Source organism: Sphaerodactylus townsendi, linkage group LG05 (assembly GCF_021028975.2).
Source record: "Sphaerodactylus townsendi isolate TG3544 linkage group LG05, MPM_Stown_v2.3, whole genome shotgun sequence".
Lineage (NCBI taxonomy): Eukaryota > Metazoa > Chordata > Lepidosauria > Squamata > Sphaerodactylidae > Sphaerodactylus > Sphaerodactylus townsendi.
Window position 1 is genome coordinate 96802530 of NC_059429.1, and position 22028 is coordinate 96824557.

Sequence of the window (22028 nt, forward strand, 5' to 3'; positions counted from 1 at the left end):
TAGGTGGTCAGGTGGAAAAGTTATTTTGGCTACTTGGTCTTTTTACCCCTCCTCTTTGCAGGATGTCTTAGCAGTATTTGAAACTACAGGATCAGGATGTGCAGAGGATCAGTGTGAAAACCAGTACAGGGAAACTGGCTGACTTTGGGGCTGTCTGTATTCATGACTGTTAGCTGGCATGGCTTCGCTTGCTACTTGCACCTGTTTTATCAACGCATGTAATTTCTGAGGAAGTTTATTACTCTGTCTTCTGCTCCTTTCCTCATAAGGTAACAGGACTAGAAGGCATCTCTGTTGAAAAGAATGGTGCAATCCATAAGCTGATAATAGATGAAGTACAAGACAACCATGCTGGAAAATATAAGTTTGAAACTGAAGGCATCCACACAGAGGCATCTCTTTTTGTTGAAGGCAAGTGTGGTCAAGCTGTTTCGTCTATTAAGTGTAATGGTGTTCAAATGCAGCAGATGGAATCATGTCACTAATGCAGTATTTTCACAGTGTCTCCCCCAAGACAGAACCTTCCAGCCCTTACCATCAGGAAGTTCTTCCTAATGTTTAAGTAGAATCTCCTTTCTTGTGCCTTGAACCCATTACTCCTTGTCCTAGTCTCTGAAGCAACAGAAAACAAGCTTGTTCCATCTCCAGATTGATTCCCCATTTTTCTTCTTTCTTTTTACTAATTCTTTGCCTTCTGCCATGCTATCCTCCGTGTTTGTAATCATTATATTAGGTTGCTAAACTAATTTGTTTCAGTCCCTTCCTCAAACTTTGGCCCCTTCCGCACACACAAAATAATGCGTTTTCAAACCACTTTCACAACTGTTTGCAAGTGGATTTTGCTATTCTGCACAGCTTCAAAAAGCACTGAAAGCAGTTTGAAAGTGCATTATTCTGCATGTGCGGAATGAGCCTCAATTTCCTTGGCAAAACCTTTCAAAAGCATCTTCTCTTGCTACTCCGCTGCTATCTCTTTCTCTTATCACATCCTCTTAACTTCTGGCTCTTTTCCCCATTCCTGTCCTTGTCTAATATTTATTGCATGTACATCCTCTGGGCTAGGGCTGTGTTATCTCTTTGTTTTAATATATTTCATATCACATTAATACCAGTCAAACAATATCAGGGCACTGGAGAATCAGATAATGAATTTTGTATTGGAGGCTGTCAGTGCAAAAGTTTCAAAATACTTTTTCTAGATTCTGTGAAGTTCTTGACCAGGATGTTGAGATTTTCCATTTCCTGTTGAGGTTGTGGGTTATTTACAAATATTCATAATCAGTTCTTTTCCTTGGGTTAATTCACTGTAGTTTTTGCTTCTGTGTGGTCAGAACCCCCAAATGTTGATGCTTCTGTCCTGGAAAAACTGCAGAAGGAGCCTGTAGTGGTTAAAGCTGGAAAGAATGCCATGGTCAAGATACCATTTGAGGGCAAGAAGCCAATCAGAGCTTCTTGGCTAAAAGATGATGGTGAACTTTTGGATGATGCCAGGATCCACACTGACCATTCAGATAACTTCACCCGCCTTTCCATATCCAGCACCAATCGTAAGGACTGTGGGGATTACAAAGTGAAGCTAAAGAATGACAGTGGAAGCCTGGAAGCTACTCTTAAGTTGGTAGTACTTGGTGAGATGTCCTCTAGTATTCATACAACCATTTTTTTGAAATGAAGAAACTTCTTTGTAGATGGCTTCTAGGTTAGAAACATACAGCTATCAGGAAGGACTTCTGTAGGAAGCCCGCTAACAGTGAGCAAACTCCTGGTAATTGTTGCCATTATCTAATGATACTCATCTAAACAGTGGTTGGAAGCAGGCCAGCAAAACAGAAGTGATGGTGTTGATCATCACCAAGCAGTGATATCACTTCTGATGTGACCCAAAAGCATCAGCTTCACACCAGGGCGACACCCTACCACTTGTCCAGGAATTTCATAGAGTTTTGGGCTGAGTGCTGCAGCATGATACCAGTGCAGTTCTGGCACTTCTGGGTCATGCTGGAAGTGATGTTATTGTGCACTGACAAAGATCAAAACCTTTTGACACACAATAAGTATCCACTTCCTCCAACTCCTGCCAGTTATGAGGTTATGTCTGGCAACCATAGTGGGAATAGAGGCCACAGCTTTGTATCTTATCTCAGCCTAGGCTTCACAAAAATAGATTATATTTCTTAAGGTTTTCATTGCTGTAATTTGTTTTTGGAGCTAGGTTTTGGTTGAAAAATAGAATAAATGAGTTTGGAAAATAATGAATATCTTTACTATTTTTCATATCAAACTGGTTTATAAGTTGCAAAGTAGACTATGCAGTACTTTGCAAAATGGCTAAATACACATGCATATTTAAAAAGGAGTGGCTGCATTGTCAGATGCCCTTTTACATTAATATATGTCTGACACATACCAGCAAATGGAACACTGATATGTTGGTCTTTCCCCTCTACTCCTGCCCAGTTACTACTACTGTTTTCCATGAAGACAGTTTCAGAGAGTAGGCGTGTTGTATTTCAGCGAGTAGTCATGTAGTATAACAGTGAGATGATGAGGTGCTACTGGACCCAAATCACATTATCTTTTCCTTCAGAAAAAAACAAAACAAAGCACTCCTCATCCAGAGCCAGCATGGTATAGTGGTTAAGTTCTCTAATTTTGAGAACTGGGTTTGATTCTCCACTCTTCCAACATGAGCAGCAGACTCTTATCTGGTGAACAAGATTTGTTTCCCCACTCCTATATTCCTGCTGGGTGACCTTGGGCTAGTCACAGTTTGTTTAGAACTCTCTCAGCCCCACCTACTTCACAAGATGTATGTTGGGAGAGGAAGGGAAAGGAGTTTATAAGCCACCTTGAGTCTCCTTACAGGAAAAATGGCAGGGTATTATTCCAAACACTTCATCATCATCATCTGGAGCCTGAGATAGCAGAAGACTGTTTCCCATCTAGTTCAGGTACCCTTCAATGAACTGCTGGTGTTTCCAAGGTTGGAAAAATGACCAGACAGGGGAGCAAGCAGGAAGAAGATGAACATATCAGCTATTTGATTCACTGGTATGCTAGAAACTGACATTAATATAAAGACAGCTGACAAAGCTGTCCCAGTGTTCAGACAGACAGACAGACAGACAGACAGACAGACAGACAGACAGACAGACAGACAGACAGACAGACAGACAGATGCTTCTCATGTCTGTTTTCAGCCTAAATCTTTGGATGGGAATCTTGCCAACTACCTATTCCAGTAGCAACCTTTTCCATATCCTTTGTTTTTTTCCTTCATTCAGATAAGCCACAACCACCTGTGGGTCCAATAGAAGTTGTTGATACATCCACAAGTGGCATCACTATCCAGTGGAAGCCCCCAAAAGATGATGGGGGTAAGCCCGTGCAGAGGTATATTATTGAGAGGCAGCAGGTTGGTAGAAAGACTTGGCTGACACTGGGCGAAACCAATGGCAACAGCACTATTTTCACCACCAGCAAAGTGGAGCATGATAAAAGCTACTACTTCAAAGTGAAAGCAGTGAATGCTGAGGGAACCAGTGAGGCGCTGGAATCAGAGGAAGTGATGGCAGCTACCAAAGGTAACAGAGGACCTCAGTGTGTTTTTCAGATAATTGGGAAACGTCTAACACCCCATCAAACAAACACAGAATTGTCACATAACTGAACACAGAACAGGTTCAGTTGGATTTGAAAGTTCTGATTCCATCTCATAATACTACTAACTATTTGTGAATCACTCTTTCAAAAACTCTGTAAGGCAAATTAATTGAATTATTAATTCAATTATTTCTGGTAAGACAGAAAGAAAGTGGTTAAGACCCCTTTATGAATTCATGGAGAAATCTGAATCAGAAGCATCAGACTATTCGCTACTATTCTGTACTAGCCTTCAGTTCACTACATTAAATTGCATTTCTATATACTTGATTTTTTCATGTCTCCTTTTGTATCTGCCTATTATATAGTTTGCTCCTTTTGTTGCACTGTCCTTCAAATAATACTTTTAGCCACCTAAATGGCAATAAAAGAAAATGAAGCTGGATGACGATCACACTTTTCCCATTTGCTTTCAGAAACTGAATCGGTACTAGCAATGCCACTGGGAAAAATTAGAATTATCACTCATACGCATATAATTTACTTCTGAAAGTAGTATGATTTTATTGTTAACAGGATCTAACTGTCCTGAAATGGATAGTACAAAATCTGCATTGTCTTTCACTTTTGGCAGTAAAGCCCCTGGTGCAGATTGGCTGATCTGATGTAATGCCATGGAATGTTTGCAAATGTTTCCAACTTCTTGAAGAACACTTTCAAAATATTTTATTTATTCTATTTATTTATTCTTTCAATTTATTGGCCGCCCTCCCCTGAAGGGCTCAGGGCGGCTTACAACCATAAAACATAACATCAGTAGATTACATAATAATATTACCTAAAACCAACCACAATATACACAAAAACCAAGTAGAAAACTAAACAATTCAGATGGCGATAAAAACATCCCCCATCCTCCCCAAGCCCACTGGAGGCCAGGACGATGTAACCATTTTCAGCCCGGCTGGCTGAATGCCTGGTGGAACAGGTCCGTTTTGCAGGCCCTGCAGAACCTTGACAAGTCCCACAGGGCCCTGGTTTCTCTAGGGAGCCTGTTCCACCAGAGACGAGCCAGGACTGAAAAGGCCCTGGCCCTAGTGGTGGCCAGCCGGATGTGTTTTGCAGTCCATTTTCTGGAATGGAAGGGTAAGTTTCACCTGTACTAAAATCTGGTTCATATGTGCAGCAGTATCATTGTAGGGTATGTAAAGATGGGAAAGAGACACTAGAAAATAGGAGCACAGAGACAATGCAGCTGACAAAAGACTAAAGAATAGACAGTGGATTGAGAAAGCAGAAACTTAGGAACTGGTGTAGGAGACTTGAGCACAAAGAAAGAGGAGATAGGAAACCAAGCCAAGAAGATGTTAAAGAGAGAGGGGACATGAAAATATGGACAGGAAGATGTTTGGGTGTTAAAAAGTCTGAATAAGAATGAGGCTAGCAAAAGGGAGTGAGTGACATGTGGTAGGCAGTAGGCTGAAATATAGGGTTCTGAGGCAAAATGTATATGTGTGTCAAGTTCCGTCAACTCACAGCTGACTTATTGCAATCATGTGCAGGTTTTAGGGCAAGAGACTAACAGATGTGGTTTGCCATTGCCTGCCTCTGCACAGCAATCCTGGCATTACCTGGTGATCTCCCATCCAAATATTAACAGGGCTAATCCTGCTTAGCCTGATCTTATCAGATCACAGAGGCTACCCAGGTCAGAGTGAGGCAATAATAGGTGATGGAAAGTGGTTTTGGGTAGAGGAGGAGTCAGTGGGAAATATGATGGGGCAAAAGCTGATAGCGTGGGGCTATACACCACAGAGAAGAATGAAGTGGAAGGTCAAGGAAGAGTTAGAGCTGGATTGTGGACCAGGAAACCAAGGGAGGAGAGTAATTAAGTATCATTATTTGGCTGCAACTTTCTTTTCCATTCTTTCATCATCATCGCGATTTTGTTTGTGTTTAGAAATTATATGGTTGCTAAGAGAGAACTTATAATTTAACCCTCTATTACCACTGTTCTTAGCTATTTGTTTTATAGATTAGCACAGCTGAAGCTTACTATATTTTTAGCCACCACAGCAGCACTCAACAACATACTAACTGGAAGAAAATAAAATGTGCGTAGAGCATTACCTACTAGGAATAACTAAACATCTTATATCACCATAACAACCTTAACTCAGTGGCGAAGCCACCAGGAGACAGGGGATGTGAACCCCCCCCCCGTGCTCCCCCCGTGGTGCCCCCCCGCTCTTCCTTCTGCGGCGCCCCCCCGTCTCCCCACAGCGCACTCCCCCACTTACTTTTAGGAATGGAACATCCCAGAGAAGAAGCCTGCCTGCATTGCCTGGGCCTGGTGGGAACTACATTTCCCAGGGGCTCTTGGGAAATGTAGTTCCCACCAGGGCCAGGCAACACAGGCAGGCTTCTTTGGCCTGCTCCTTTCCTAAAAGTAAGTAGAATGAAATGCTGTGAGGGGAGCTTCCGCGGGGGGCACTGTGGGGAGGGGGGCTGGGGCTGCAGGGGGGGGCTGCAGGGGGGCAAAAAAGCCAGAGTGTGCACTGGGCGCACTCTGGCCTAGCTATGCCTCTGCCTTAATTACCCTAACTGGCAATCTAATTTTTGAAAAATTGCTCAATATGAATGGTGGATTCCACACAGGGCAAAATGTAACATGTGTAAAGTGCAATACAAACAATTTGGGGGTGGGGGGACTTCTCACAGGTCCTGTCCCTAAAACAAGTTTGCCCCATTTTATTTCCCTCAACCTGGGATTTTCAAAAATTGCTAAACCAGCTATCCTTTTGCAAAATCCTGGGTTGGAGCCTCTCCTGTATGAATGGCCAGGCAGGAGATGCTTTATTTTCCTCCCTTCCACCCATTCAATGTAAGTTCTGTGCTGTCCACCATCAGGGAGAATCCGTCCACCTGCCTTTCTATGCAGGTCGCCCAGCAGGTTGTGGGCAGATTCTCTGAAGGCTCCACAGGATACAAAGTCCCCCAAGCAGGTTTTCTCTCCCTGGCAGCAAAAGAATGACCAGTCTACAGCAACACATTCATCATTGCCCTGCTGTTGCAGGGAGGTCTTTTTTTTTCTTTTTTAAAAAAATTTGTGTGTTGCACATGCACAGCCACACAAGTGCAGCCAATCATAATGTGGGATTATCAGCATGGTTGCATGGGTTCATTTCTGTATGCCTACGCTACGCAACTACGCATGTGTTACAGGAAATTAAAAAAGAAAAATGTCCCCGTGTGAAGGCGCAAAAGCAATTCAGATTGTTTCCATGGCCTCCAATCACTGCCTGGAAGGCTCACATGTGAATTATCCTTGTATCCTAGCAGAATTGTTGAAAAAGTATTGAATGTCATCCCCCCCCCCCTTAGTTTTTCCAGGCCCTCCTGCTCCTCCCAAAATTGTCAGTGCCAACAAGGATGCCATCACACTTTCCTGGGGGCCACCACATAAAGCAGGCAACTCCCGAATCTCAGGCTACATTGTTGAAAAATGCAAAAAGGGCAGCAACACTTGGACCCCTGTCAGTAACCTGCCCATCACAGGTAAGCAGCTCAACACCAGGTAACCACTGACAAGATTCCAGTGAGCAGAAAAACTAAAAGGAGAAGTTAGAAGTCTGAGTCATCTTATTTCTGTGTGCTTTGACTGAAGTACCTTTGCATTGGATTACACTATAGGTTACTACCTTTGCTCAAGGAAGAGATGAGAATGGTGTTAGATAAGCGGTGTCCTATTCTGGTTAATTGGGGGTTTCATTCTGAAAGAAATTTTTCAATCTAGGTTTTTCAGAAAACCATGGAGATTTATTTTCTTTTTTAAAAAATATAGATTATTATATTATAATATTAAAACTTTACATATTGTTATTAATTGCACAAATATTTACAAAAATTTCCTATTTACTATATCCACTACTTTTCACTATCTGTAACGATTCGTAAACCTTCTGTAATACACCAGCAAGACAACTATCAGCAGACTAAGACAAGTTCAATGTCCCCTTTATTATATTAAATGAGTAATATCCCCCCCCCCTTGTTTCCTCCTGTAACACTGGTCATCCAGAAAATCATTTTTAGCTATTTATCACTAAGAGAACAATTGGGGCCATTCATTCACCCATTTCTTCCTGTATTTGTTTTTATACTTGATATAAAGTTCAGTATGTAATGTAGTGATGTTTGATATCATTTGTTTCCTTAAAGTAGACAAACCAAGGTTCCCATCTTTCTTTGTATTTTTCTTATCCTATCTATGAGGTGCCCAATCCATACTGGAAAAATATTGGACCTTTTCCTTCCAGTCCTCCAGAGTTGGTCTCTTATCAGTTTTCCATACTCTTGCAAGCACAATTCTTGCCGCTGCTGCTAGATGAAAAAACAGATGATGATATTTTTTCGGCAGCTCATTCCCAGACAAAGTTGGACTTACCAAATATAAAATACTTTGGAAAGTAAATTGCTGACCAACAATTCGTATTACCTGCACATGTATTCCCTGCCAATAATTTTCCACCATACTACAATCCCAACACATGTGTTTGAATGTGCCAATTTCTCGCAAACATTTCCAGCATCTTTCTGAGTTGTTTTTATTTATTTTATACAGTTTCTTTGGCATTATGTACGTCCTATACATCATTTTTAAATTGTGTTCCCACAGATCCATGTTTGAGGTGTGATAATATATACTCTTCCAGTATGAATTCCCCTGTTCCATCATTATAATATTTCCATGCTCTTGTGCCAACTCAACCATACATTGTATGGAGTTTTATTTTCTAAGGGATGATACCAGTAATATAACCTGCAAAAAATTTTTCATGATGTCACATTTGATTATTGCTTTCCATAGACAAAAAGTACACAGTGACTGATCTGAAGGAGGGTCTGCAGTATGAATTCCGAGTGGCTGCTATAAATGCTGCAGGGGCAGGTGAAGCCAGTGTACCATCAGAAGCCGTTTTTGCTCGGGAACCCATGAGTAAGTGGTTTGGACAATCTCTCCTACTGGACTCAGTTCTGGAAGCAGCACAGATAGTGGGTAGAAATTTCATTCCCATGAAACATTTTAAATATGCTCATAAACACACCTGATCACTATCATGGATTTGTGTGTAAACTGCCATATACATAGCGAGAGGTGACATACAACCACCTCAGTACTGTTGAATCTGCTCCTTGGATGAAGGAAAGCCAAAATAATAAAAATACTCTCTAGCCAGTGACCACGGAACTGGCCGTGAGAAAATGCACAAGGGGAAAATATGGCAGTAACATTTCTGCTTGTCAGTTTATTACATTATGGGTTTCAAGTACATAAGAGATATTGTAATACAATATATCATAACACTGTTGGAGGGGGAGACAGTATGGGGTTTCAGTGAATTATGAAGAGTGACATGGACAATTTATAATGTTATAAAGTTTATAATGTTTATAATGTTATAAAGAGTAAGGTTTATAATGTTATAAAGAGTAAGGAACAAGTGCTATAAGAAGAACTGGGGATATAGATCTTTCCTTTCATGCCTAGGAAAACAGAATTGTTCAGGAAGGTTTTTCTATGAGGCAATAGAACTATAATAGAATGGTTCAGGAAGGCATTTTATAAAGGGAAAGGTATGTGGACTATCCTCTGCATAACACATGCCAGTTTGCTAGACATATTGCCCTGTAGTTGCCACATAGTTTTCTAATGATGTAAAATCATTTTTTCTGCATTGTACCAGCAGTCTGTATCAGTCTAACATACTATGCTGTATCATGTCTAGTATGCTATGTTCATAAACAATACAAAGAGCAATGGAGCAATAAACAGTGGGAGGCTGAACTTAAGAAGACTGTGAAATGTAGAAATGCCAATTAATTATCTCTTTTCCAGAACCTCCAGGTCCAGTGAGGGAGCTCAAAGTGGTCAGTACTGATTATACCAGCATTTCTTTGTCATGGAAGAAACCAGAATCAGAGGAAGAAAGTCATGCAAAGGGGTATATTATAGAAATGCGACACTCTGACATTCTAAAATGGACCCAATGCAACGCTCTCCCAATAACAACGACTAGTTATACTGTGAGAAAGCTAAAACCCAAGGAAATGTATTTCCTGCGTGTGAAAGCTGTCAATGATGGAGGTTCTAGTGACCCTGTTGAGCTAGACACTTACATCCAAGCTGTACCTCCCTCTGGTGAGTTAAATCAGGCAGCTTTATCCCTTGGGAATTATGGCTTGGATCCAGAACAGCTTTTCTATGGGCACAAGGATATTCTGCCCATGGACCTAGATTTTCCTATTTTCTGTATCAGTCCAAATTACACACACACACACACCCCACCCACATCCAGGAAAAGGATTGGAGGAGCATTTGGGTCTGCTTCAGGAGCAGGGAAGCAGGATAATCATCCTCTGTGGACAGATATCCTTGTGCCTGGAAAAACCCTATTTTGGATCCAAAGCTCTTAGTCTATAAAAGATACCATAGTACTTTTAGAAAGATCATGGTGGATTCTGAACAGCAGTTTTGTTTAAACTTCAAATTTTAAGGCTGTCATTTTCCACTTGAGGAAGGCATTTCTTCTGCTGAAGAAGGGGAGAAGGAATTTTTGGTGACTGTTCTTCCTCTGCAGAATCCCACTATCCCCCCCCCCCACACACACACACACACTGGTCCTTGGGATTCACTGACCTCTGGGCAGTGGCTTAGCGCCAATGAGGCGGGGGGCACGATGCCCCAAGCGTGTGCTGTGGCAGGGGTGTGGCCAGGGTGTTGAGTGAGTGTTCCCAGGTGGGGCAGGGGTGGGCGCCACCACAGCAGGAGAGGAGGGTTGCACGTGTACCCCAGGCACAGTTTCCCCTTACTCCGCCCCTGACTGGGGAATAATTTCAAAATGTGTAGGAGGTTGAATTCTAAAGGGAAGACTTCCACCCCATTGTGGCCCCTATGTCCTTTTCCATATAGCTTGTGAATGTTTCCTAACCCTGAAGAGTAGACCTTTGTAAGGCTCGATGGGATGGAGTAGGAAGGGAAAAGGGAGGAAAGTCCTGTTCTTCAGTTGCTCTCTTGATCTCCCAATTCCTTCTCTCTCCTATATAAATCAAAAGCTTAAGGTGATCAATTGTCAGATTATGACTAAGTAGCTGTGAATACTGTATTGTTGTAGAAGCATTTGCAATGGATGGTAACTCTGGGCATTCGCTATATTTTCAAAATCTGAAATTTGTTTATTGGTTGTTTTCATTTCAGTCTACCCTAAGCTCTTAATAAATGACACTATGAAAAGCTTCATGATTGTCAAAGCTGGGGATACCATTCGTGTGCGTGTACCTTTTGAGGTAAGTATAGTCATTACTGAGAATTTCCATGTATTCTCAAACTGCAGCCCCACAAATTGCTTTCTTGACTTTGTTGAAAAGACAGTGGTTACATTTTGCAAACCTTTTATATATCACTTCATATTCCCCATAGTGATGTCACTGAAAATACCTTCTATACTTGCAAATGATCCCCACCCAAGCTCTAGTGCTTTGAAGCACATTAAAAATGTGATCCTAAGCATACTTATTTGGAAGGGCATCCAATTTTAAGTCACTGGAACTTGTGATTTGTGACTGGGACTACCAGCTTTTGCAGTGGTGGGGCTGAGGGGCACCTGGCCACTTGCATATTGGACCCTTTGGCAGAGCATTTGCCCCTTTAGTTGGCAAAATAGGCACCCACACCCACACAAGTCTGCACTGGCTCCAAAGGTAGGTCCGTGCCCCCCACCCCCATATTGGGCTGTAAATTGCGCAATATTAATGATTTTTTAAAAAAATCATTGTAGGTATTTTGATACTATTTATTTGGTAGAAAGACAGGATTCAACTAAATAAATTTGTGCTGTTACTGGGATCTGGATGGTACCAGTGTTGCTGTCTGTGAGAGGATTGGTTTGTGTGGTAAAATACATTTCTAGTCCTGAATCATGGTATGTGTCGGTTAAACACAGTGTGGGTTGATTGTCTATTTTTTTTTCAATAGGCTTCTCCAACTCCTGAAGTAATTTGGCTGAGGGATGGGCTTTCTCTGCCCTACAAAGCCACAATTGCTACCAGAGAAGGCCTGACCCAAGTCATAATACCAGGAGCAGAATATTCGGACAGTGGCCTTTATACCATCACCCTCCAAACTGAGAGTGGGAAGAAAGAGACTTTCAGCTTTCTAGTCCAAGTCATAGGTAACAAGCAAACATAGATTTTGTAGCAGGACATGTACAATTTGCAAAACACAATGGGCTCAATAGCATATTCCAAATTAATTTGCTTGGGCTAGGCAAGTAGGAACTATGCAAATTTTCCCATTGTTCATAAAAGGGATAAAGCTTGTGACACAATTAGAGGTAGCAAGTAAACACATTTAGCACTATCAAAAAAGGGACCATGGAGCAAATGCTGCAGCAAGCCTTTATGGACATCTGCCAGAACTAGAATAGGAAACCCACCCCCAAATATTGCAGATTGTCAGCCTCATAATTTACACTTTACAAAAAGCAGTTGTACCAACTGTCAACAGAGATTTCTATCTGGAAGACAAAAATGGTGAAAACTGGCTTCTTTCCATAGGCAAGCTTTGAGCTAAAGTCTTCTCCTTTAAAATTAATCATTGATCATTTACCCTGCCTCAGCCTTGCACCATAGGATAGGATGCAAGCAAACTACAAACCCTGGGAGTCAGCGGGCTACCTTGTTTTTAAGAAAGTAAACAATAAACAAATTAAGCTACCAAGTACATTCCTGTGACTACCGGTAGTTAGAAATTTGTCAGGAAAATAACAGAAAATTCTCAAAATCAGGGCCAAGCAAGACAAGATGCTGGAGAGTCATGATCTGGTTTCTGGCATATTTTTCTTGCAGATTCGCAAGATCAGATTTGGACCACAAATAGAAAGGATGACATTTGCCATCTTGTTCCATTTTTACATCCTCAGGTACCAGTGAGGAAAACATTCAGTTTACCAACACACAGGCAAATATTGGTTTTGCAAGGGAGATTTGATGCTGGAAAGACAGCACCAGGTGTGGGTGGTGGTGGTAGGGAATATTTCAAACATACCACAACCCCAGTCCAAACTGGGGCCTCCCATAGATATTTTTTTTAAGGCTTAATGTGCTAAAGATTCAGTCAAGGGGGTTTCAGTGTCTTTCCTAATTTATGCTCTGCTTCCAAAGACACATTTTTTAGTTTATTATATCCACCACTACTCATTTTTCATACTAGTAATTGTTGCTGTAGTCTATGAACATGAAATTTACTTTTCAGTATACTTGCATCTTTTGTGGCCTACATATTATTATATAGTCCTCATTTTAAAACAATTCAATTCAAATATTGAATTCTCCAATTCAAATATTTTCATCCTGCCTTTCTTTCCAAAAACAGTGACTAAAGGCAGCTTGTAAAGCCATCCAAGCTAGCTACAAAATGACAAAACCATTTGCTTCACAGAACTTAAAATAACAGCAGGAGACATGATTCATTACCTGGCCTAATATCCATCAGTATGTTGCCTGAACAGTCCAGTTTTGCATTGCCAGAGGAACTGGACTAAAGTGGGAGCCCTCCTCAGTTCTTCTGGAAATCCATTCTGGAGAGTGAGCCCAGGTGGTGATCAAACAAACCACAGAGGGCTCCCATAGGAGAAGATTCTGAGAGGACTAGAAATGGTACACAGGTGGTGCAAAATTATTGCAATAGCACCTGATTTTTTGTTTTCATTTTGCAGATATCCCAGAATCCCCTGGTCCTATTCAGCTTGTTGAGAAGGTCCCTGATACAGTGACTCTGATTTGGGAGCATTCACCAACAGAGAAAAGAGGACACAACCTCTATTACATGGTCATGAAACGTGATACCAGCAAGGGATCGTGGGAACTGGTATCTGATCTGATTTATACAAACAAGTGCACTGTTTCCAATTTTATCCCAGGGCGAGAATATTACTTCAGAGTTCTGGCAAAAAACTTCATGGGAATCAGTGACCCTTCCGAAACAGTACAGCCTTGGAGCGTTAACAAAGCAAAGGGTAAATAAATTATGAAGGCTAACCAGTGCTGGTTTGCTGACCATCTTTGTTGTTAATTAAATATTATGCAACTGGTCATTCTCATTATGGATGGTATGCTCCTAGAAGGACATGACATGATTGTGTTCCTATGAAATTTGGTTGCTAGGCAGAAGGGATCCAAGTATATTCGCAAAATATCTGAAGAGAATTTACTCAGCTATTAACGTAATCCTTTGAAACCTCATCTTATTTTTCTGCCACTTACAGGTAAATTTGAAGTCAGGCTTCCAAGATACAAGGGGGTCAACCAAAGCCAGCCTCCACGATTTCTTGTCCAACTGAAACCGCACATTGTGACTTTAGGATTTGATTGTCACATGAGCTGTGCAGTGACTGGATATCCAGTACCACAAGTAACTTGGTACAAGGATGGCAAGAACCTCTCCCAGGATCCTTCCTTTGTCACCAAGAATGATTTCGGGGTCTGCTCCCTTGTGATCCCAGGAGTCACCCCATCTGATGAAGGAGAATTCAAAGTGGTTGCCAGCAATGCTCTAGGTCAAGCAGTCAGCAGAGCCACCGTCACTATAAAAGGTAAAGACCGATGGGTAGGTGAGATCTGGCATGGTTTACAGTTGTGGTCAGCACTTGATACTAGTTGGAACTTGATCCCTATTGACATGGTACTACTCCATACTATACAGTAGTATGAGCTCCATTTGCTGATCTCTCTTTGCTAGGTCAACAATCCCACAGTGGAATCACTTGTGAGGCAAGAGGACCTTGGGTGAAGATCTAGGGTTTTATCTTATCATGATGCCTTTAGAAAATACAAAATAATAGTTATCTGGGTTCAGCCACCAAGTAATGTAGAAGACAAAGTAGATTAAGTTGGGTTTTGGGGGGGTTTCAGTCAAGAAAATAATTGGGAGAGTGAGACAAAAATCATACAATTTTTTTTAAAGAAAGAAAAGGAAATATTTTAATGTAAACTGACAACTATGAAGGAAAGTTTTTCCCCCAACAGAAAGCACATTAAGTGAATGTTACAGGCCACACAAAGTTTCTAATGCAATCTGTACATGGATAGAGTACATGGATGAAATCAAAAAGGAGCAGAATCCACCAGTGGAAGAGGCATGTGGCTGCACCAGCAGATTAGCCATCACAGGGCACATACTCTGGCGGATGGATGATTCTGCTGGCATGTGGCTACACACACACACACACACACACACACACACACACACACAGCACTGGGACATGGCACTGGATGCAGCACCACGCCCCAGCATCCCTGCGGCTGCCACCAGCATCGTGGGGGTGGGTTGGAGGCATGGCCAGGGAAGAGCCACCTTTAGTGACTCCCCTCTGGCAATTTATTTATTTATTTTTATTTGTTAGTTTTTATATACCTCATTGGGGGTACAGCTCTTGGATGGGGCTATAAGATCTTGAGAATTTCTACTAGAGAATAATGCATGGAATAGACTTTAAAGTAGCACAGTAAAGTAATAAAGTAGTAGATCCCCTTGCATACTGGATTGGGTCCTAGGTGCTGCATGCTAGCATTCCCACTTTCACTGTCTGATTGTAGTTCTGAATTTGTGATGATGTGGGTCAGATACCCCAGGTACACTGTAGTTTCAAAGCAGAGGGTTTCAGAGAAAGCAGAACAATCAGGCCTCTCCCACTTCCATGCGCAGAAGTGACCCCTGCAAGCAGGAAGGGAACTTAGGATCCAACCCATAGTATTTGCCTGAGATGTTTTAATTCAACTGAGTGGTGAGAATCTTTGTTAAATTAGTAGATTACATCTTAACAAGCACTAAATAATAAATGTATAATCCCTTTCCTGTTTGCATTTTTAATCATGTCATCTTGACATCCCAGTGATCTTGCCTTTTTTCTGTCTTTCTCCTATGGTAAGCATCTGCTCTTTAATATGGATTCCTCTGTGCCAGATTTGCATGGCCAGCTGTATGATAATGCTTCCTACTGGACCCACGTGGTAACTGAAAGATGCATATTCATTGTGGAAAAACATCCTTAAGACTCTACTTGGTGCTGTGAGTGTGATCAAAGTAGCCCCACCTTTTTTTACAATTGTTAGTAAAAGGGAAGCCTTTAAAAGAAAAAAAAACAATGCATGCATTTCTACTCAATGGGCCATTCAAGAACTGAATGCTGGTCTCATCTCACATGGGGAGATGGAGGTCGTGATGGTGAAGATGATTTTGCAGTATGGAAGAATGGTTGATGCATATGCACAGGACTGCAGTATATGTTTAAACAGAAAGGTGCTGTGTGAAAAGAAACCTGAAGCTGACCTAGCACAATTTGGATGTGAAAAGTTTTGCCCCTTCCCATATAAGTTATCTTGGGCTGTTCAATTTATATGTGTACTGGGGTGCAGACTAAGTGATTTTGATCTTGAATACCATCTTACAGAAGTTGTCTCAAGCTTTGGTTGGGTCATACCTTACCCCATGATTTGATGCAAAGTCACAGCAACCTTGTAAAGGAGGCTTGCGCCTTGACATTTGGATGGAAGGCCTTCTGGGATACCTTGAATGCCACAAAAGGGATGCCTTGAATGCCACAAAAGGTGATGAAAATGTAATAATTAATCTCGCTTAAATGAAATATTGATTTAACAACAAATCTTTGAGAGAATATTACCTATGCTATATGTGCAGCATTGGGGGCAAATTCTTAACTGAGACTAATTTTATAACAGAAGTGAAATTTTAAAGGAAGGGTGGGCTTTTCTGATTTTTAAGCATTTATCTTTGCACTTACTGAACAGGGCACTACATCCTAATGACTTCTAAAATGAGGTTCATCTTCAAGACAAATTATAGGCTGTATGTATTTTCTATGGATGCCTGCCAAAAAAGATGGCTGTGTTCTTTTTAAAAAATATTTGGTTTAAAATCTCTTTAAATAGGATGAACGTATGAGACAGACCCTACTTAAGAGTTCTGCAGGTCTCAGGATGTCCTAACTACACCAGCATCTGGAAAGCAAGGGACTGAACCTGGAACCTTGCCTGATACATGTGTTCTGCCTATGAGCTATAGCCCCCCCTCCTGTCTGCGCCCCTAAATTCTTGCCAGTCTTCCAGGCATGGTTGTGGTGGTTTTAATGGATTTAATCTCAGATAGGACAGTCGAGTGAAGTCACACTGCATGAGTGATGGGTAACCCAAAAATATGTATGATATGATGAGAATCCATGGGCACCACTGTAGAACTTCAGAGATGAATGAGCTGCTAAACAGTAGGATTGGATCATGGAGAAAAGAGGGGGAATTCATTAAGGTCTCAGAATCTTGCTCACTGGCTTGCAAGACACTGTTGTTTCCAAAGGATTTCTTTTGTGCTTCAGCAACTCAAGATATTACATGGTAAGAGACTAGCAGCACAAGAAGGCTTTAACTGGAGATACAAAAGACTGAACTTGGGACAGACAAAATATGCACCGTATATCACAGATCTATGGTCTCACTTAGAGAGGCTTTGTGCGTGCACATCAATGCTTCTTCGCAATTCGCTATGCCTCTTCAGGTTTTCATGAGGCAACCAGGTTGAGGCATTTCAGCAACTAATGTTCACCAGCAGAACAATAAAATGGAGTCCACAGAACTTATATTTAGATGAGTTAATGTTACAGATCCTCATGTTTCAGATTGCATGGCAAATAACTACCTGAGGTGAATCCCCAAGTTTTCCACTAGAGGGACTTTTCCTACAAAGCAATAGATAACAGTTCTTTGCCAAGGCCAGACGCTGCAGTGGTGATGAAGCCTCTGAGGTCTTGATTTTGTATCTGTCATGTAAAAAGCTGATGAAGCAGGGAAGTGGTTGCTTCCTGCTATTTATTTATTTTTTATGAGAAAAAGGAGTAAAGTGCATAAATAAATTAAAAGCTTTCATCAAAAGCATTATACACACAAATCCAGACATAGAACTGCTCTCTGGTAAATCTGAGAGAGTTGAAACATCCATGTTCAGTTTTTGTATTACTGGTGAAACATCCAAATGGTTTTTTGTATTACATCATTGGGAATGCCAAAACTGACTTCAATAAATTTGCTGTGAAAAAAAAATCTTTGAGAAATGTGTTATTGCTGCATCAGAAAAAAAATCATAAGGGAATTTCCATTCTCTTTCGAGTCTTTTGTTCCCATGGAGTCTTACTTCTTTATTAATTATGTAGGTTTAGCAAAAAAAGCAAAGGTTAAACATAATAAGAGAGTTTGCAGAAGCAGTGGGAATTCCCAAGGTAAGGATGCCAACTTCCAGGTCATGCATGGATATCTCCCAGAATTACAACTGATGTCAGGCTACAGTGATCTATGCCTCTGAAAATGGTGGAGTGTATGGCATTATACCCTGCACTTTTGGTGGAGTTTATGGCATTATACCTTACTCTTCCTTCCCCAAACTCTGCCCTCTCCAGGGTCCAGCCCAAATCTCCAGGAATTCCCTAACCCAGAGTTGGTAACTCTAACTCAAGGTCAATTTACATATACTTCTGCTGCGTCATAATTTGTGGCATTTCATGTCTAGAGTCCTTAATGCATACATAGTAATGGGTTAATCCTCTTAAATCATATTTCATGTGCTTGTGTGTAAAGGATCATCTCCCCTCATACATCCCTGTGTGCCAACCATAGTCTTAATGCTGCTACCTCTGGTTATTTTCCCACTCAAGATAGCCCACTGGCATTAACGAGAGCCCACATGCCTTTTCCATTGTAGCTCCAGCATTGTGGAATGGGCTCCTTGAAGGAGGTGGGAACCATCTTTAGAAATTTTCAGGAGGCATTTCACAGTCATTTTATTTGCCGGGTCTTTAAAAAGTTTATAAAATACAGACACTTATTTGGGGAGGTGGAATTATTTGGGGTTTTATTATGCACCTTTTAAATTGTGGCATTTTAAATTGTGATTTGTAAGCTGATGACCCATGAGGAAAGCCAGGATAAACCCTTTAATAAACAGATAAATGTACAATCCTTCTCTGCAAAATAAGTTTTTAAAATGGCTTTTTAAAAGCATTCTTAGTTGGATTATAATATTTAGGCAAAGTCACTTGAGCTTTGTAATGCATAACTGGCAGCAAGACATTACCTAAGCTATGGCACAATGCTCCCTTTTACTTCAATGTATGTAACATGTCATGCTTATCTAGTCCCAGGTTGGATGCTGGAACATAGCTGACTTGTTGAAGAGAAAAGTGTCCCTTCCCCAAAAAACGACTGCACAGAAAGCCTCTCTCTTCCACCCACCCACCCACCCCCACCCCCCAATGCAACCTGCATTCATTTATTTTCTGTAAAGGCCACAGCGATGAGGCATGCCATGCCCTTGGTGCATATGTGACTGTCCTGATCTTTCATGGAGATGATGGATTGCTCAACTTCAGACTGCAATGAGCCACTGTACTGTAAAGTGCAGTTCAATTTTTTAACAAGTCAGTTTCAGCAATCAAGAAGGAAGGCAGTTTCTCATTGAGATGGAGAGCTTGAAGCAAACTGGTTGTGCACATGTGACAATGACAGTTATTATCTGCCTGGTCTGATGAATGCCACCTGTACAGCTGCAAAAGTGTCAGCTTCAGATACATCTCATCATTAATATGGAGCTCTAGTTGTAAGGGTAAGTATTACAAGCAGTGAGCATTTGTATGATTCTTGTAATTGATAGTCTTCATAAACATCTTAGGTATACACAGGCCCAGACATGAAGATACATTCCCTGCCATTTTAGATACTAAAGATATGAAACAGCTCTGAAGTGGTTTTTCAGCAGTGTGGTATTGGTTATTTTATTTATTATTTGAATTTTTAAAATCCTGCCTTTTCTCCAAGAGCGAGAACCCATGGTCCCTTCTCCCATTTTATCTTCACAACAACTTTATGAGGTAAATTAGGATGAGAGGGAGAGAGTGGCTAGCTCAAAATCACCCAGGGAACTCCATCTGAGACCAGGGATTTACCCAGGTGTTCCCAGGAATAGTCTACACTCTAACTGATATGGAACTCTAGCTCTGGTGTATCAGGAGAATCTTATCCCTTCTCATATTTACTTATATCTACTGTGCATGTGTGAAACTGTGAGTTGTGATTTGGGCGTGGTATGACTAATCCAAATGGCTTTTAGTACTATGCCCCAGCCTCCTAAAGCAACAGCTACCATGAATGAGACTGATGTGGCTATTTGACAAATGTACTACTTTTCTCAAGGCAAAAGAAAAAAAATCCTTAGTAAAATTTTTTGCTTGTTAATTCATTTAATTTAATGACAATTCTTCTATTTTACCTTGACTAGTAACATGACAGAGCAACCCAAAATGACCATCTAAACCAGAAACAACTATTAATAAAAAGCTGGTTCTGATTATTACAAATTTGCTTCATGCCCTATGTCAGAAGTGCAGTTTCACTCTGGCAGAATTTTTACATGCCCTTCTGAACTTTCAGCTCTGAAGATGAAGGCTCTGCTTTAGCTCTGCCTCCAATTTGAAACAACAAGAAGTGATTCTGTAAGGGCTACTCTGTAAACACCAACAATATGTAAATGTGCAATGTTCACTGTGTGGTCTAATTATAAAGATTTCCAAAGTGATTATCTGGTATGTGTCAAAACAATATTGCATTCATGTAGTAAATAACAATCATATGCAAACAATTCCTTGTAAAATACATTCTGTGGTTAGTTGCATTCTGTGATTGCAGGGTCCTCCGGCTTCTGACTGCATTTCCATAGCAATACCTTTCCCAAAACCCTTGCAACTTAATCATCAGTCTATTTCCACAAGACAATTTTGCCTACATTCTACGATCCCCCTCAAACTGCTTCCTTTTTACTTGCTTCACTTTCATGTTGACAGGCTGGTGCCTCCAATTTGGCCATGAGGGAAGGACTAGATGGAACCCCTCCCGTGGCTGTCTCATCACACCAAACCTAATCTCTCTTTCACCCACCTCGCCCTGTCGCCTTTCCACTGATGTTCCTTTATTGGTCTCATTGACTGGAAAGGTGCCATGTGTTACCCCATCATGGAAACTGCAGGTGGAAACATGCCATTCTGTTACTTCACTTGTCTCTTATCTCACTGGAAAGATCTAAGAAGGGAATACATGGAGGAAATAATATATCTAACCTGGTTAAAGCACAGTGACAGGTGCAGATCCTGGCTTCAACATGAATGAATAATAATATATATTATATATTAGACTGAAAAGGGGTTTAAAGGGAAACATATATATACACATATATATACACATATATATATACACACATATATATAGTTAATTATATATATAGTTATATATATAGTTAACTATATATATAGTTAATGGCATTATATATATATAATGTTATATGTAGAATTATGTTATATGTAGAATTTGGCCTCATCTCTTTGTCTCTGGAACTAACTATAACTAAGATTTGATTCCATTTTTTCTTTTGTTTAGTTTTTGGTTTAGTTTTCTTTTTGTTTAGTTTAGTTTTCTTTTTGTTTAGTTTTGTTAATTTCTACCTGTTACAATTATGAAAAATTCAGCCATGGCAGCTGAAAAAAAATTAAAAATAAAAAGTGAATGAACAGTGAAGAACCAGAGTTCTTCACAAACGTGACAGCTGAAAAGACACACATTAATGAGCAAGGTGGGGTGGAGGAGATGGAGTCATTTTCAGGAACAGCACTCTAAAATTATTTGATATAATTCAACATATGATCCTGTGTTGACACCAGCTAAACTGGAAATGCCTTGATTTATAAGCAGTGCTGTCCTTGAAGAACTGTCCTCCTATCCCTTAAGATACTATTGTTCACTTGTACCCGGTTATTTTGAGTGGGAAGAGAAGTAGCAGAAACTGGATACATTCATAACTGACACAACTATATATTCCTTGTGCAGAAATGAGAAATGAGAAAAGTTCTGCCAGGAACTTATTTTATTAATTATGCATCGCCACCATCACTAAGGTCCATAAAGTGCCTGCAGTGTAGAAGTGTATACTGAATAGCAGAAGCATCTGAGGTTTCAGGCCTGGTAAATGTTTTGTACTGGGAGAAAATTGATTAATTATTTTTAATTAAAGAAAATCTGGTAAACAGAAAATCTAAGCTTTTGGCAATACTTGGAAGAGGACGAGGCTGATCTGTGTTGCTGCTGTTGAATGGAATCGGTCATTTGGAGGATGATTAGCATTCTCACAATCACTATAAAGTTAGGAAATGCTAATAGAAAAAAACACAAGACTGGTTACTTGTTTAGTTTATTGATATCCTGCTTTTTGACCAAAAAACTGAATAGATCTATTGTAGGGCTTTGAGTTAACCTGCCCT

General features: G+C 40.6%; 1 protein-coding gene across 22 annotated transcripts in view; it reads left to right on the plus strand.

Moving 5' to 3' along the window:
* The window catches only part of IGFN1 (immunoglobulin like and fibronectin type III domain containing 1), a 47567-nt gene extending 29795 nt beyond the window's left edge, over positions 1-17772 (plus strand). For all 22 annotated transcript variants that reach the window (XM_048498081.1, XM_048498086.1, XM_048498098.1 and 19 more), the window contains 11 exons: positions 270-411; positions 1332-1628; positions 3285-3584; positions 6988-7161; positions 8474-8602; positions 9503-9805; positions 10862-10950; positions 11639-11834; positions 13380-13679; positions 13929-14255; positions 15592-17772. In XM_048498081.1, the coding sequence (XP_048354038.1) occupies positions 270-411; positions 1332-1628; positions 3285-3584; positions 6988-7161; positions 8474-8602; positions 9503-9805; positions 10862-10950; positions 11639-11834; positions 13380-13679; positions 13929-14255; positions 15592-15605 (2271 nt within the window). In that variant the 3' untranslated portion in view covers positions 15606-17772. The remainder of the gene's footprint in view (positions 1-269; positions 412-1331; positions 1629-3284; positions 3585-6987; positions 7162-8473; positions 8603-9502; positions 9806-10861; positions 10951-11638; positions 11835-13379; positions 13680-13928; positions 14256-15591) is intronic.
* Positions 17773-22028: the final 4256 nt, after the last annotated feature.